Consider the following 17,588-nt stretch of genomic DNA (forward strand, 5'->3'; position numbering starts at 1 on the left):
TGGTGAGTCTTTGTGTTGTTTGTGAAATTATTGCTCACAAGTCCTGACACTGTAGTTTTATGAATTTATGGTTCTGCATGTTTGTGTACTCTGTCTGTCTTGTACTTCATGTATTCATGCTTACATCTTCTCCTGTATAAATGTATTTTAATGTTTATATCACCCTAAAATATGATTAATATTCATCAAGTGAGGCCTTTGTTTCGCATCCATACATTTTCTTTTAGCTTTAACTAAGACATGTACAGCGGGTGAAGTTAGTATTGAACATGCCAACATGGTTCCTGAATAAATATAATTCTAATATTCATCTTGGCAATAATCTCACACAGATGTTGGCAATAACCCAAGTAATCAGATATAACAAAGAAATCAAAACAAATTGGCCCCATGCATTAAGTTATGTGAAATGATGTGGAATGGTAGTGGGGATAGGTATTGAACACATGAAAACAAGCTGAAGTCTGTCAATATATTGAAAGTATTCTTACTGCTGTGTCCAAAATAATATCAGCAAGTTCAATATTAACTGATAGCCTGTATATAGGTTCTCCATTGCTAGAAAATAGCAAAGTGGTATGATTGATAAAAGCAAAGAGACCCACAAAAGGTCTTGTACTAATGACAATTAGTACGTTGCCAAATTTCTGCAGAGAAAGTTCTATAGATGGACGGTACAGTTTTCATCATATAAAACCATAGGAAATGCACTCAATCGCAATGATCTCTATGCACACTCACTTTGCAAGACCCCACAGTTGAATAAAATGCATGTTCAAGTTTCTCTAAGGTTTGCATCAAAAGATTTGGACAAGCCAGTGCAATACTGGGCATATATAGTCTGGTCAGATGAGGCCAAAGCTGAACCCTCTTTAGATTTCATTGCACACACAAAAAGGTTCTGCACATTATCCCAAAAGTACCATGCCGATGATGAAGTTTACAGGTGAGAACATCATGGTGTGGGCTGTTTTGCAACATATGCTACCGACATTCATATTGCTGAAGGAAGGATGGATGGAGAAAGAGATGGAGAGTACCAAGAAAATGGGCCAAAACACACAGCCAAGGAAACTATTAACTGGTTTCAGTGAAAGAAGGTAAAAGTCCTTGCATGGCTGTCAATGACCCAACTTGTATCCAGTTGAATAAAACCGAAGATAAAAGTGCACAGAAAGGAACCCCAGAACCTTTTTGTGTAAGACTGGGTAAAACTTACACTTGAGCAATGCATGTGACAAGTTTACCCATACAGGAGAGGTCTTGAAGTTGACATCTTTTACCCACAAGTTAATTTCCTTTGTGTGGGTTACTTGGGCTGTTGCCCACATCAGGTGTCATTTTTATGTCAACCAAAATATTAGAAACATATCTAAGCAAACCTGTTGACATGTTTAGTACTTACTTTACCCCCTGTACCCTGGTTCACCACACTACAGTAGTACTGTCTTTTAATAAATGTAAAGAGAGAAATACCACATGTGATCACAAGATGTCATCAGTGGACTGAAATGTTTTAAAACGTTATGAGGGACTCTCTGTGCATGGGCTCGTTTTTGTCTTCATACATACAATTTCAGTTTCAAATCAACGCTTCTTTTAGTCTTTAAAGATATCATGGCTTTCTTCCATGGGTTTTGAAGTCGTCAAAGAAGTGTTAGCTTTAGAAAAACATACAAAGCATGATAGTAGAGCTTTGAGAGTGTTCCAGTTCTTCAAACCACCTTTAAGGTTCAGCATATCTCTTGAGTTTACTGGATAGCTTTAGTTTTTCTGTTACTGTTGGCACTTCTTAATTATCTATTAACCTTTAATTCATACAAATTGATTTTGGTGTTGGCCGTCTTGCCTTTAAAGTAATTTTCCCATCATCTACTCCTGGTGTGAGGTAAACAAAATTAAGTTATGTGCCTCCAACAAATAGTATATTTCAACAGGAGATTGCTCATAAGTATTTTGGTTTGATCTGACTGTAATCTCTTAAATATAGATCACAAATCAGAAAAATGATCAGAAATACAGTCAGTGGAATATGAAATCCTCAGAAAATAATATACAGTTATGCAATTATACAATTATTAAATGATACATGAAACCTGAGTCTTAGAATTAACCAGAAATGCTTAAGTAACAAGATTATTAGGCTCATACATAATTGTTGAGTACTTGGGTACAAAAGGGTTTGTTTAAAGAGACAAAAAGGAAGTAGAAAGGGAAAAAAACGGGAATGTGTAGTTATGAAATGGCTGTATGAATTGGCAATGGAGAAAATGGACGTGGGGGTTGCTGCCCAATATTGTGAAAACAAATCAACAATAAAGATAGAAACAAAGCATACAAAAAAGGTAAACAGGCTAATATAAAGTTTTAGGACAAATGTTTTTGGCTTTACAATATTTTCACCAGAGATGGGAGGATAAAAGTGTAAATAAAGGTGAGTGTTATGAAAGTAAGAAAAACCAGACTACTTTGACGTAATCCCTGCACATACACATGTTATGTGACAACATATTAGATTGAATGATGATGTTGCACATGATAGCTTTGTCAAAAAGGAAAGTTTTATGCCTAGTCTTAAAAGTAGACAGGGTGTCTACCTTACGGACCACAACTGGGAGTTGGTTCCACAGGAGAGGAGCCTAATAGCTAAAGGATCTGCCTCCCATTCTACTTTTAGAGACTCTAGGATCCACCAGCAGACCTGCAAGTCAAGTTTATGTCATTGTGTGCTTCATAGCTGGATTGACTCTAAGCAATTGCTGCAGGCCAGAATTAAAGTGGGACAGAATAATCAGGTCAACCACATACATCACCATACAACTCATCTAACAATCATTTAGTTCCTTGGGGAGCTCATCCTTATTAACAAGCTTGGTGTTCTTTTTTATGTACAAGAGACACTGCTCTTGCCCCTTAATCATCTGCTTTATAATTTGGCTTGCCTTTGCTCACTAGTGTGCAATGTGAGTCAGACCCTCGGGCTCCCTTCTTCCTGTGGTTGCAGGACCAAGCAGTTGTGGAAGACTCTGATCAGGTGCGTCTGACTGGAGGAAAGTAAGGCAGCTGAGCACTCGCCCCGGCCAGGCTTGTTCCTTTGACTTAAAGCTCACAGGAGTGCTGTGATGTGGTGCGGTTGCTCTGCGTTGTGTTTTTCCGCTGCAGTAGGCAGACTGCAGCGGGCACTATTAACCAAACTAAAACTTTTATTGGCTGGCATAGTATAAACCTGACTTTGGTAGATGTACTGTATATTAGCTGAAACCTTATGGATGAGGTATTGGATGACATTATGTTTGTTAACAGCCTTTTTCTAATAAATTCTTCTGTCAGTGAATGTAGAAAGGTAAAGACAAGTACATGAGCTATTTTTTTAATCAGAGATTTCCTAAGTAGAATATTTTTACTGTAATGCTTTTTAAGACATTGCCTTTACTTGGAGGTCTGGAAACCTAGAAGGGCTGTAAAGGCTTTAGCTTCCAAGAAATGCTAACATAGTTAGGTGTGCTAACATAGTCAGCTCCAGTCTGAGCTCAAGATGTCAGAAACTATTTCATTGGACTTATTTCGAGCGGTTCTTAAAGATAGACAACAAGCTTGTATGAAACAGTGTCACTGCTTTTAAATTGTTTTTATTGTTTTATATTTGTGCATATGTATTAATTGGTTTTATTTTTGTAACCAGGTTGTAGTGTTTTTGCAGATTTCTGCCCAGGTCCCCCTTGAAAATGAGATCCAGATCTCAACGGGGTTTACCTGGTTAAATAAAGGAAATAAAAAATAAAATAAAAAAAAAAGTGCTTTTTGAAAAAATGAGACTCCTCCTGACACTTGGGTGATGTGTCATAAGTCTGGTGTATTATGTTGTGAGCTACAGCATGACTTTTTGTTTTGTGCACTGATTGGCTGAGACTGTAACTTGGACAGGATTATGCTGAGTGGTGCTTTTGCGATGAAAGCAGGAAGGAAAATAATTTTGTCTGTATTTGCTTGTTGTCTGGAGTTCAGATTGTCAGATAAGTACATTTTCAACTTAGTGCACTGTGGCTTTCTGCTGAACTTCCTGGACCATTTTTTCCCTGCAGGGCAACTGAGCATGACTTGGCATGTAGGAAATGTACAGAAGATAATCCTTTATCTGCGTTTGCAGGTTTATTTTCTAAAGATGCACTAGGCCTGCATTTTGGTTGGGAAGCCACAGTGGGGCATCCTTTCCTTCATATTTGAACCTAGCAAACATGTTTTTTTTTCTTGTGGTAACAAACCATCTCTGTAGTTCTAATGTCCTATGTTGACATATGTTCATCTCTTTGCATCTTTCATGTTTACACACTTTTAAAAACATTTTTTTTTTTTTTGGGGGGGGGGGGGTTGCACATTTCATGTGGAGTTGTAGTGAAAAACCCTTGTTTTTAAATAATGCCAGTTTCCTAATTAAAATCATTGAGCTGCATGCATATTTTAAAAAGAAGAGCTCTTATGATAGTACCTGCAGACCTGTGTTTGGCATTTTGGAAGCTCTACACTGAAGGTTTTGTTCAGCTTAATAGTATGTCTAACTTTCAGCCTTATGGATAATGTTAGGCTTTGAGGGAAAATTCTGAGACATAGCTTCATCTCAATTAGTGCACCCATCCTATGTTCAATCTACCAGTAATGGCGAACACAATCACAAAAAGATGATGCTCCGTTTATCATTACTTTAACTGGCACAGTTTTATCTGGGTTGAACGCATCGTTTATTCTCTCTGAATCGTTTCTTTTGGGTTTTGTGGCCTAAAGACTGTCCAATCTGAAACTTTCCTAAAAAAGGTTGTATCTTTTACTTTAGTCAGACTTAAAGGTGTTTTTAGTGCAAGGTTTTAAATCACTACTTCCAAGTCAGTTGAGTAAAGCATGTATATAGCGTTCCAGGAGCAGGTTTAATGCTGACTAATGCCTTTATAGTGTTTGCATTCCAATAGTTGATCAGCCATTAGTGACAGCTTGACTCTTATTGCAGATCACAGAGTTACAATATTATTTTACCCCAAACAATATTAATCATATAATTCCCTTTTTTAGATTTCAGCTTAGTTTTTTGTACTTACCATCCGTCCACCCATGCTTCTTCTGTTTAATTGTTGTACAATTATTCTATCCCAGAAGAGGAGCTGCAAAAAAGTATTTGAGAACCTATTATGGCACTCATATCCAAGACAACATCAAGTGCCACGTATAAATTATGTTTTACCTCGTCTAGAGTGAATCTTCATTAAAAGCAAATGGCCCCTAAAACTTTATATGGACACAAAATAGAATAATTGATCTTATTTGGCATAAAAAGTATATTACTGTCGGAGTTTCATTCTACCGTGATGCAATCATGTCTGGTGCTATGTTTTTGCTCATCATTCATATATATTTTTTAGTATATAAAATTTTTTCCCCGCACAATCACCTACCCAAACAAAGCATAATCTATATGGTTGAAGGTAATAAAAATACAGGTTACTATTACATCAATGTGGCTTGCCTACTTCGAAGCTGGAGCCAATCTATTTCATAAAGTCAGTTGCTCAATTAGGATTTTGTCTTGAGACATCCTTTTTGTGCGGCAGACCTGCCCAGGCACGTATAGGTAACCAGTTTTTACATACGGTACACCTGAAATGCCACAGAAAAAAGAAAACAAAACAATGTTTTTCATTATTTCTGATGTGCTGTATCATCTACCAGCTTCACTACAACATGTGGTGTACCATTTTTTCACACTGACCTCAATCATGCAACACATCAGCTCCATAAAACAATGGCGCCAGTAAGTCATTTCATACTTTTAATTTTTAAATCTGCTGATCATACACTATTTTGTTGTTGTGAATGAGCAGAGAGATACAGCTCTGGTCAAAAGTTGACATTGGTCAATGGCATTAATGAAATGTTGATAAGAGACTTTCAATGGATTTTCCTCCAGGGTGGAATGATTATCCAGTATACAACTTTAATTTTATTATGAATTTATTGTAGATTTTCTCCATTCCATCCAGGCACCAAATTATAGTAATGTCCTTCAGCAAAGTTGCACTTAATGCACACGCTTTTTGTAGCCATCAACGGGATCATGGATGAAGTCAATATTAATTGGTTGATCTTCTGGCATGGGACCAGGTCTTAGGCATTGTCCAAACATTTTCAAGAGGGTTAGGATCCGAACTTTGGGAATTTTAACAACTTTGGGATGTCAGCCTGTTTGATCAAATTTAAGGTCTGTTCTGATTAGAGGTTGACCGATACATCGGCTGGCTGATTTTTTTAATTTATTTTTTTCTTGTATCGGCATTGGCCGATCCATTAGCACACATTTTATTTTATTTTATTTTTTGTTACATTTCTAATAATAACATAATTTGCACTACAAAGCCCTCATGCTGCTACATAAAGTACACAAACCTTTAAGTGTTAAGTTTGTTTTTATTTTAATATATTTAAATGTTCCACATTGTTTGGTATCCATTGTTGTTTTGTTAATAATTTTTTTCTTTTTTGTTTAAATTGAGACTTATGTAACATTTGATATTGTTGTGTCTTTTTTTCCATATAAATGGGGTAAGAAAAAGGAAACTATTCTTCCAGAATCGACCCCAAAAAATCGGCAGTGCAGTCTAACTGGGGATTGGTTAGACTACTGTCAAAATAATCAGCATCGGCCTTAAAAAACCTGTATCGGTCGAACTCTAGTTCCGATGGCTTGGGGTCATTGTCCTAATGGAACACCCTGTTGCATCCTTCGTTTCAATCATCTAGTTGTTGATTTAAAGTAAAATTAAAGACTGAGCCAATCTGACCTAGCCTAACGTTCTGGCATCATTGGCAGTGAAACACCAGCATGATGCTACCTACACTATCCTTGGCAATAGGTACAGATTTCCGAGCTTTGAATGTCTCATGTTTTAAGTCCACAAGCAAACCAATGTTCATGTTCACCCAGGTCTTTTAAAATATTGTTAAAGTTCCATGTTGTGTAACCATTCAGCCCTGTAAAAATTCTTCAGATAAATCATTCAAAGCTCCAAATTATCAGAATATTCGTGCCTGTGATGAGTACAGTATGTTAACCTCTGACTGAAACTGTGGTGTGAATCAACAAATGGACATAGAAAAACCAGATATCAGATTTATTTATAAGGATATTTTGGAGTTTTGGTGCATTTATGACATAAATTCAGCAGCTTCTTCAAAGCCTGTTTTTGAATGCTTCAAGTTTTGTTATATTTTTTGAAAATGTTTGTAAATCTGTCAGACACTTTTTGTCTTTTGTGTCCTGAGTGCAGAAAGCCAAGCTAGGTCCTGGAAAGAAGATGATCTCAGAGACAGATAATGGCCGCCCCAGCAGCTTCCCTTCCAACAGCCTGGACCAAGTCAAGCTCAGTGATTTCACCTTTCTGGCTGTGCTGGGAAAAGGCAGCTTTGGCAAGGTGAGAAAGATGCATCAACTCAAAAATAAGGAAACCTGTTGGACATCCTGGTAACAGACAACATGTCAGTAGAAGTGAATCTTTCCACTTTTCCCACTTTTGTTCCTTTAAAGGTTATGTTAGCAGAGATGAAGACCACAGACGAGCTTTATGCTATTAAGATCCTGAAGAAGGATGTAGTGATCCAGGACGATGATGTTGAATGTACAATGGTGGAGAAAAGAGTTCTGGCCCAACAGGACAAGCCACCATTTCTCACGCAGCTCCACTCGTGCTTCCAGACTGTGGTAGGTAAAACGCCCCTGGATGCACATCTGAACAATTCACTTCAGGTTAGGTAAGGTCAAATTAATTCAGAAGAGCCTTTTGGCTAAACAAATTAGTCATAGATGGTTTTAGAGGGTAGCCGAGGGTCTATGTGACAGGTTTAATTAAAAGAAACACACTGAAACAAGCATTTGTATGCAGCTGCAAAATATAGGGTGTACTTTAATGATGTTCATGATCTCTGGCATAAAAACTGAGAGCGGCATTCGGATTTTGCTCAGTGCACAACTTAAATGACATCCATCTGTGACATTTTAGAGATCTTTGAACCTAACCAGTCTTTTTGTTTCCTGAGAAACTCAAACTGAGACCAGCTCTCAATGGTGACATTGAAATATGCTCCATTTGGGAGGTAGCAACTGGCGCATACTTAGAAGCTTTGAGTTCCTTGTGTAGATAAGAGCTGCAGGATTTAGTCAAGAGGATATTATCTTTATGACTACAATGTCCGTGTACTCATGTGCACTTCAGGCTCTGAGGCACATATCAGTAGCATCTATCTGCATTAAGAAATGCCGGTTATGTCCCCCTTTTTCCATTCTGTACCTTTGCAGTTCTGGTTGCTCATATGAGTAAAAGTCACCTGCTGCAGGGCATTTCTGCAGGGGAGCGAAGCTTGTCCCTGCTTTGAAAACTGAAAATCACTATCACCAAAATTTATTTTGGTTTGATAAGGTGCCAGGGGTTTTCAAAAAATATTATACAGTAAAACTGAATTACGTATGAGATTTGATGTATTTATGACTATTTTGCCATAACTAATGAAGATGCTTAATTACCATAAGAAATAAACTAATAAAAAGTAGAAAAGAGTAACAGGGGAGCTTCAACATAGGAAGCTAAATTGACCTGAGCTGGATATTGACTCTCGCTTAGAGTTCAGTCTTGTAAAGTTCTCCCAATGTTTGCCATTGGTTAGATTCTTACCGGGAAACTCCTAGATTAACTTCAGCATAAATAAAGAGCATGCAGGTTAGGAAAGTGTCTTATCTCCTTATGTTGCTGTAAATGCCAGTTTATTGATAAAATGCATATTATGTGGGTCTAAACATTAGAAATGAAGGCAGTTTTGGGATGTTTTTGAATTATGCGTCACACTTTGGATATCCCCACTTTCAGAATAGCGCATATGTACTGGGATCAAGAATGTGGACATACCATATTCTGCTATGACATGACCAGTTACCGGTACTTTTTCCATAAGGTCATCGGCTTTGTTTATTTATTTTTTTATTTTTTTAATATTTACAGATAAACTGAACATCTGGAAATGAAATATTAATACTCTACGAAATTCACGAAGTGGTCAGATAATTGTTTGCCAAATAAATCAAAAAGTGTCTTACATGGCAGGGAGAGTGAAGGGTATGCCTAGAGTCACATGAGGTTAATTAATGGGAATTTCTGGGTGATTTCTGGAACAATGAAGCAGCAGATGCATTGATTCTGTGACAACGGTGCACATGGCTGCTAAGAGCTGCAGTGTTCTGTGGCAGATTTCTTTTCTCACATGACTCTTAGCTGGAAACCAAATTGTGCATCATGTCTTTACAATATTCTTTTGTTTGTACGTTCTTTGGTTATTCTTTTGTTTGTACATTGTTGAGTGTGGTTTAATATTTTTAATCATCAGCTGAGATTTACAGCTTTCAAATACTGAAATTAACAGTGACGTTAGTTTGTCCCGAGGTTGAGGTTGCATGTTTCTGGTGTTGATTCTTCCTGAGGTCTGCAGCGACAATGCTCTATTTTTTTTTATTGTATTTTATGTGTTACTCATTACTGAGCTAATATGAGAAATTGCCTTTCCCAAATGCAAAGATTCAATCAGGATCAGGTTTAACAGCACTATTGTTTGAGAGCTTGGAGTGCTTAGTCAGTGATGCCAAACCAGTCCAGCTTTGTTGTCAGCTTGTCTCTGTTGCTGCATAGAGCAGCTCTTTTTATTTTGTTTTATTTAGGGACCATCAAAAGCGTGACATACTGGGGTCAGGCAGAACTTGTCACAGGCAGTAAGACACCAGCGGTTTAAAATAAAGAGAATATTTCCTGACAGAAGGCTATGTTGAGTGCATTCGCTGTTCACAATTTAACAGTTGTGTGTTGTTCAAGTCACCTTGTCATGAATAAAAGCAACTGTATGGAACGTCTCACAGCTTTAAACTGAACTGCATCTTTCTGTTTAAAACCTAATTGAAATTGTTTCAATCATGACACTTTTGACTTGTAATTAACTATTTCCACCTTTCTTTGACTCTTCTTGTGCCGTATTTCACTGTAGGACCGCCTGTATTTCGTAATGGAGTATGTCAATGGTGGAGACCTCATGTACCATATCCAACAAGTGGGCAAGTTCAAGGAACCTCAAGCAGTGTAAGACATATCAGTTTTTCAGAAACTGTCCACAATGTTATAGACCTTTCTAAAAAGAAATTCTATTAGTGAAAGCTTGGTTTCACCTCTTGTAAATTAAGTAAATATACGTCTCTTATTTCAGATTCTATGCAGCAGAGATTGCTGTGGGTCTCTTCTTCCTGCACCTTAAAGGAATCATTTACAGGTGTGTAAAAGGTTTAACTTGTTTGCACTGATAGATCTCATCGTGCAATTTTTGAGTAAAATGTACAACTGACTTTGGCCTCCAATAGTGAAAGCACTGACAAGAAACCTAGAAAAAAAAAAATCAAAGCAAATAACCAAGGTAAATTACATTTCTAGGAAAATAAAGTTGAAAAAAAAAACAATCTGGGTTCTCGTATTTTAAATGCTACTTAAGATCCAATCTAATTGCATACCAGTTTTACGTTTTTGACTTTTTGTGGAATGAGATGTTTTCAATTAACTTTAATTTCTGTGTGTTAAGAGCTAAAGGCTCTGCAGTGAATTAGAAAAAAGATTATGTTGACAATGAGAAACCAAGAAAGTTTTTTCCAAATAATAGTGTTGTCAGAAAAATACTAAACGCCGTTCCTCATTTAACTCAGGAGGAGAAACAACACATGAATAATGGTGAACATGAGCCAATTCTTATGTAGCAGCAGCAAAATAATAATCTCTAATATCACCATCATACCATTGCATATCCGTCTTACAATACTTGCCTTTGAGTAAGTAATGCTTTAAAATCACCTTTCTTTGTGTCTAATACCGTAGTACATAAAGGTTAATCTCAAGCTACATTTTTTGGACATGCCAAAAAATTATCGTCATATGACATAATATTTAAGGTTTATGCCACTGCTATACAATTTACCAAAGTACTACTCAAATGTTGCAATAAACACACATAAAACAGCGTTACTTCTTGTCATGCTGTGCAACACAGACCCTCTTCAGTCTACACTGGAGATTTGCTGAATGTCTGATGTGGCTCCATTTTGCTATTTCCTGAATAAGTCAGCTAATAACCATAGGACCATGTCGTGGCATAACATAAGCTGTTTATAAAGCATTAAGTCCCCTGCATGGAACACAGAATAGCCCTTCACAATAGAGTATGCATACTTTGTACAGTAAATTTGACAGGGCTTTCACGGAATGCATTTCATTTCGTCACGATTAGATGCAGGTAAAACATGTTTTTTTTCCCAGGAATGCCAACATACGTGGGAAGACGAGAAACTGCGACAGCGCATTAAACTCTTTTTAAATCCCATAAAAAAATAATAATAAAAAGGGAAAGCTCATTATTTCTGACGCTTGATCAGCTTGGCCATCCAGCACTTTCTGATCAGAAAACATCCAGTGTACAGTACACAGTCAGAAAGCTCGGGGAATTATGTTTTCTTTAAGGTTATTTGGTTCTTTTCCAATGCTTTACTACAAACAGAGTTTTCTTTTTGAGACCCCAGCAAGTACCAAACAACAACAACAAAAACTGTAACTCAAAACAAGGCGCAAGCTGTCAGATCTCATGGTGTTCGGTTAGAATGTGAAGGAACATTATACCATTTATAGGACACATTCTAAAAACTATTTAAATGCGATGTAGTTATTAGAAATGCACCCTGTAACCACATTGATAATCCCATCCAACCCCAGGGATCTGAAATTGGACAACGTCATGCTCGACTCGGAGGGACACATCAAGATTGCTGACTTTGGGATGTGTAAAGAGAACATGGCGGACGGCGTCACCACACGAACCTTCTGCGGCACTCCGGACTACATAGCTCCAGAGGTGAGTGAGACCGCACTTGTCGACACGTATAAATGAGCATGTCTGTGCGTGTGCGTACGCGCGTGTTTTGACGCATTAGGTCGTTTCTGTCACTCTGTCTGAGTCTCGTCAGCCTTGTGCTCCAGATTAAGGTCACTGCCTCTGGACAGGGAGGCACATACATAAAAACATACATACAAGCATTCAGATGTGACACAAGCGCTCCAGTCAAACAGACGAGTGAGTCGGCTGCCAAACCCAAGCTTGACTCAAGCACTAAAGCTGGGGACTCTTTGTTTCTGCTGGTGTTCCTGTCTGTAAGCATTTGGCTCATACATGTATTTAAATGTGGTTTGCTTTCTTTTAGGTTTACAAAATGTTTATTTACTTTATTTGTTATCATTCACTTAACCAGAATAGCAGTATTTTGATGTCTTGCTTTCAAATGCTTTATGCTGGTGAAGATTCACAGTCATCCAGGTCATGGTCATTCCGAAAAAGTAAAAAAAAAAAAAAAACAACTGGACTCTTTTCCAAAGTTTGAAGACGTTTCGCTTCCCATCCAGAAAGCTTTCTCAATTCAAATACTTTCTTTTTTAAGAGGTGATCTTAACCTCTCAGCACATTGTCACAAGAAGGTTGTCTTTGGGTTACACAGTAATTAAAGCCTCCTGTGTGAATATGAAGCTGTTTAGTGGTGAAAAAAACTAATGCAAGGTGAAAGCTATCTTCTCTAGCTGTGAAGTTACTAAGTGACAAATCAACCTGCTAATGGGCAAAACGGTGTGCTGCTTTTCCTTGTGATTACTAGCATACTGCAAACATTAAACTATATATCTCCATTGTGTCAGTGCTATTGGCAAGATGAAATAGCTAAACTTAGAAATCTGCAAAGTTTAAATTTGGTTTAATTAGTTGGATATGTGAAATGAAGTAAAAGCAAAAAATCATAACAAGTTACATTTTTGCTAAGGGCAATATTTTTTTTTATCACAAATGCAAAATAGATTCGAAAATTGTGCAGAATAATGCTATTTTATTATTATTATTATGTATTTTTTGATTGATCACATGGACAAAAGAGATCTGAAACATTTTTGCCTATTTTCATGTTTAATAAGGAAAAAAATCATACATTTGTAAATAAACCTAAAAGTGATTGGTGGAACAATGAAACTAAACTAATTACCTTTAAGTAATAATTCAGCAATTGTAAATTTTCTTTTAAACTGGTAACTCTTTACTAGAGTTGGGCTCAAGGTAGAGACACAAATAATATTTCAGACTTAACCTCAAAAGTCAGATTTTTTTTTAAATCCGTTAATTAGTTTTGTTCAAAAACATATAAAATGTATCATTTACCAAATTCTGCATTTTCCAAAGGCTTTTTCTTTTGTGCATTGCAGATACTAGATACATTGTTTTTTATAAACATAATGAAAATAATCAGCAAATAAAACGATTACCTCTGGTACTTCTATTTGTAACTAAATAAATAAAATAAAGAACAATTCAGATGTGGTTGTATGGTTATTATTTTCAACAAAATCTTATGAATCTTTGTAGCTTTTTTTTAAACCTGTGCTTACTCTTAGCCTTTGATGCTGGGATGGGTTATTGATTCTCTGTAAAACGTTCTCTGTCATATTGCGAGTTTAGTTCCAGCTGCGAATGCTCTACCCAGACTGATGCTAATGCACCAGGCCCCGATAGCCCAGCAGGCAGTCAGGCTTTCCATAGCTCAGAGAGCCTGAGTGCTTATTTTATTTCTCATCCCACAAGGCTTGTATATAGGCATATTGATGGCAGTGTTTAAAGCCACACAAAGTTTCCTATCTTTGATAAACATCTGTATACATGCAAAGAATACAGAATAAACTTCAGAAAAAAGTATGTGTATCGGCAAGTCATCTGAGAGGACACAAAAGAAATCTAAACCCCTCCAGACCTCACTCGTTTCAGATAAGATCAATGTTTAGTCACCAGTAAACAAGAGACTGAGCAAAAAAGGCATGGGGTGGTAAGGTGATAGTTTGGGTCTCCCTTGCTTCTTCAGGACCTGAACGAGTTGTCATCCTTGGCAAAACCATTAAATCTGCTTTCTACCCAAGAATACTGTTTATGACCTGAAGCTCAAGCATACTTAGGTTATGCTGCGGGACAATGTTTTCAAATCACACCAACTCGGAATGGTTCAAAAAACGTTTTGGAGTGGCCTAGTTAAAGTCTGGATTTAAGTCCAATTGAGAAGCTGCAGCATGACCTGAAAAAAAGCACTAAAAATGCCAACCAAAGTGTCCGACTTAAAACAGTTCAGCAAAGCAGAGTCGGGTATTAAACACTTAGTGGCAGTTGTTGCCGCCAAGGGTGGCACAACCTATTGTGAAAGGGGCATAGCAGAAGTTCAAGGATTTTTGCTGAAGTCTGCTCCCTCTGGGGACAAGTTGAAATGGCACCAGTGTTGTGCACGTGCATGGGAGACTGCGACTGCACGGGTCTTTTGTTTAGAGACGTAATGTCTTCTGTGGTAACAAAAGCTATAAATATTGAAGTTAGCCCATGTTCTCTCGCTAATGTGACGATTACGGTGGAGACTCAACAAAGAGTAGCGCGACCCACCCATGCGGACGGCCAGAGGATTCGGCATAGCTGTGGCCCTCTGGATGTCAGTATACGAGTGGCCGAACACAGTGGTGTTCCCGCTGCCCGCCGCCACACACACACACACACACACACACACACACACACACACACACACACACACACATACACACACACACACACACACACACACACACACAGATACACACATGTTCAAGCAAAGGATTGTCACTGCACGTACACTGACCTATATAGCCATTCATGTGAACTTACACCTCAGTGACTCTGACACACAGAGGAAGAGATGGGGATGGAAGTGAGAGAAGGGAGCAAACAGAGGAAGAAAACAAGGTGTTGAGAAAAAGAGCTAAAGCTGACAGACGTGATCAGACAAGAAAAGGGAGAATCAAAGGCGCCATGGTTTGAAATGAGCAATAGTGGCCTCCTGGTGGCTCTGTTATTGCCTTTTCTTTTGAGGATATTTATCTGTCTAACCCGAATCATTTTCCTCTGCTCTAGTTGTTTCTCACTATGGTGTGGCATCAGGACGCATGAGTATCCAGTTTCTTGCTCACTGATGTGTGGGCTGAAACTACAGTTTTGGTGCCAGAATGAGATGGCACAAATGCAGTCATAGAAATATTGCCACCTACTATATCTCCATCTGTTGACACATAATGTCTTGATATATAACCATTAATTATTAAATGGTAAATATATTATGTTCAATCTAAACAAGGAGGCTGTCCTTGATTTGTTGCTCCGCAGCTGCGTGCAATGCTACTCTCTATAAAAGTCACCCTTAATTGGGTGAAATAATTGCATTGCTAAGTAGGTCATTAGGTAACACAATACCTAAAACATCACCAGCATTTGGTTTATCACATTTTTTGTCACTTTGTCATAAGATGAAGGAGTCATTTCAGGCAGCCATGTGGGAAATTGCAGGCACGACCTTATGTGGAGCCAGCAATCCTGAATTCTGTTACCCAAAGTGCTGAACTTTTTCAGTGTGCTCAAGAATTAATCGCATGTATAGCGTTTATTAATGTCAAAGCAATATGCCATCTTTGGCCACTCCATTAGGCACACTTACCTTATTTTGGCAGGTATGATTACCTGTATAATCATATGTTCATATAATTATAATCATGTGGTCTGATTGTTGGTGTCAGGCTGCCTGTCTAGGTCTGTTTAAAATGGTGTTTTGATCATCTCAAACGATTCCTTCACTGCCATGTGTTCTATAATATTTCCTTAGATAATCAGAACCGACAACTCTATTTGCACATTGATTTTCATCCATTTTCTATACCCATGTAATCCTTGCAAGGTCCTGGGGGGATGGGCTTTTCGCCATTGGTGACACTCATACATATGGGCAAAGTAGAGTAGCCAGTTTATCTACCTTGCATGTTTTTTTTTTTTTTAGCTATCAGAGGAGATTAGAGAACACAGAGAGAACCCAGTCATGCACTGGGAGAACATGCAAACTCCATGCAGAAATGCCCCTGGCTGGGATTACCACCCAGTACCTTCTTGCTGCAACAACACAGTGCCAAAAGTTTTACCTCCAAACAATTTCTTTTTTTCCCTTAAAATACTTGGGAATCCTATCATAAATGGAAAATTATATCTAAGCTAGGCTTACAATGTATTAGAAAACATCTCATAAAAAATATACTCTGTCCTTAAAAGTCATATTCATCTTTTTCTTTTTTTTTAATAAAGTCCCAGACTGCTCATTAATATCATCAGAGAAGGAAGCCAACAGCTGGGAGTTCTGAGAACTGCTTTTAGAAGGAAGCCACTCAACTGTGGCCTGATGTACATCAATTTGCTTTATAATACGCAGAGTCCTCAGAGGAGCCCAACAGCAAAACTGAGTCACATATTCAAGTAGCGCCCCCTCCACCAGAGTTGGTGTTGTTGTGTTCGAACACAAATGTTTTTTTTTTTATGTATTTATTGGCTTTTGAATAAAGCGCTTCTCCCAACCTTTGCTCCTATAATCGAGGATTAAAGAAGCATAGGTTGTTACATGTGTGCATGCTTATGTGTTTGTGGTGAGGAGCGTGGCCTTGAATAGCTAGCAGTGTGATCCAGAACTGTCATGTAGTATTAAGCCTAATGGATGAAAGATGTCTGCGGCAATCCACGCACGCACGCACGCGCGCGCACACACACACACACACACACACACACACACACACACACCTAATGCACTGAAACACATGCTGTTGAAGCCACAAGCATAAAGAAAATCAATCAAATTTTGCTAGTAGTACTAATCAGAAAAATTTAAATCTCTTATGCTTCACCTAAAAATATCTGTGCATCTGTTCACACATACACACACACGCACACAGACACACTCATTTAGTGTATCAGCACTGCTGTCCAGCAGCTTTCATACAATAACGTAAATAGGACAGATCGCGAGGATACAACGAGTCATGCATGACCATTTCCATCATGTCAAGCTGGCAGGGGGAAATGTATCAGCCTCTACTGGACATCAGGAAGGAAATATAGCTCTTTTACATAGTTTAGAAATTAATATGCCGGTATAGAGAACAAAGGCCACAGTGGCCTGAAACTGTTTCTGTCCACTGGCGGCGTTGTGGCAAGGGCAACAAGTCACAGCGGAGTCAAATTAGCACAAAGCTTTGCAGAATGGCCTGCAACTGATCCAGTGTCTTCTGCTGAACTCTAATTGTCCTCTGTTTTTTTTTTCTTTTTTGTTACTTTTTCACGCCCAAGTTTTTTTTTAAATCAACTCAGCTGCACTTTTTGGTTGTAATTTTTGTACATGGGCATGTAGCATACAAGCACTGTGACATGCACGGTGTCATGAAATTTCCCTAAAAACCATGGAAGAACAATTTGCACATCCGTCTGTGCTTAAACAAATCTGCAGTTTTTTTTATTATTTTAAACCTTTATTGAACAATCATATACAAACAAACATGGTGAGCCAACAAATACATATACAAGAAAACACCGAAGTGTGTTTGTTTGTTTCTGATCCATGCTGGATTCTAAGA

At 37.9% G+C, this 17,588-nt stretch overlaps 1 protein-coding gene across 7 annotated transcripts in view; it reads left to right on the forward strand.

Annotated features, from left to right (window-relative positions):
* prkcaa (protein kinase C, alpha, a) overlaps window positions 1-17,588 on the forward strand; it is a 173,527-nt gene that overhangs the window by 121,790 nt on the left and 34,149 nt on the right. For 4 of the 7 annotated variants that reach the window (XM_036144901.1, XM_021322382.2, XM_036144904.1 and 1 more), the window contains 5 exons: window positions 7,311-7,454; window positions 7,568-7,741; window positions 10,063-10,154; window positions 10,279-10,341; window positions 11,823-11,961. In XM_036144901.1, the coding sequence (XP_036000794.1) occupies window positions 7,311-7,454; window positions 7,568-7,741; window positions 10,063-10,154; window positions 10,279-10,341; window positions 11,823-11,961 (612 nt within the window). Of the gene's footprint in view, window positions 1-3,004; window positions 3,035-7,310; window positions 7,455-7,567; window positions 7,742-10,062; window positions 10,155-10,278; window positions 10,342-11,822; window positions 11,962-17,588 lie in introns of all 7 variants that reach the window. The other 3 variants (XM_021322381.2, XM_036144902.1, XM_036144903.1) reach the window with 1 other exon arrangement.

The sequence above is a fragment of the Fundulus heteroclitus genome, chromosome 13 (assembly GCF_011125445.2).
Source record: "Fundulus heteroclitus isolate FHET01 chromosome 13, MU-UCD_Fhet_4.1, whole genome shotgun sequence".
NCBI lineage: Eukaryota > Metazoa > Chordata > Actinopteri > Cyprinodontiformes > Fundulidae > Fundulus > Fundulus heteroclitus.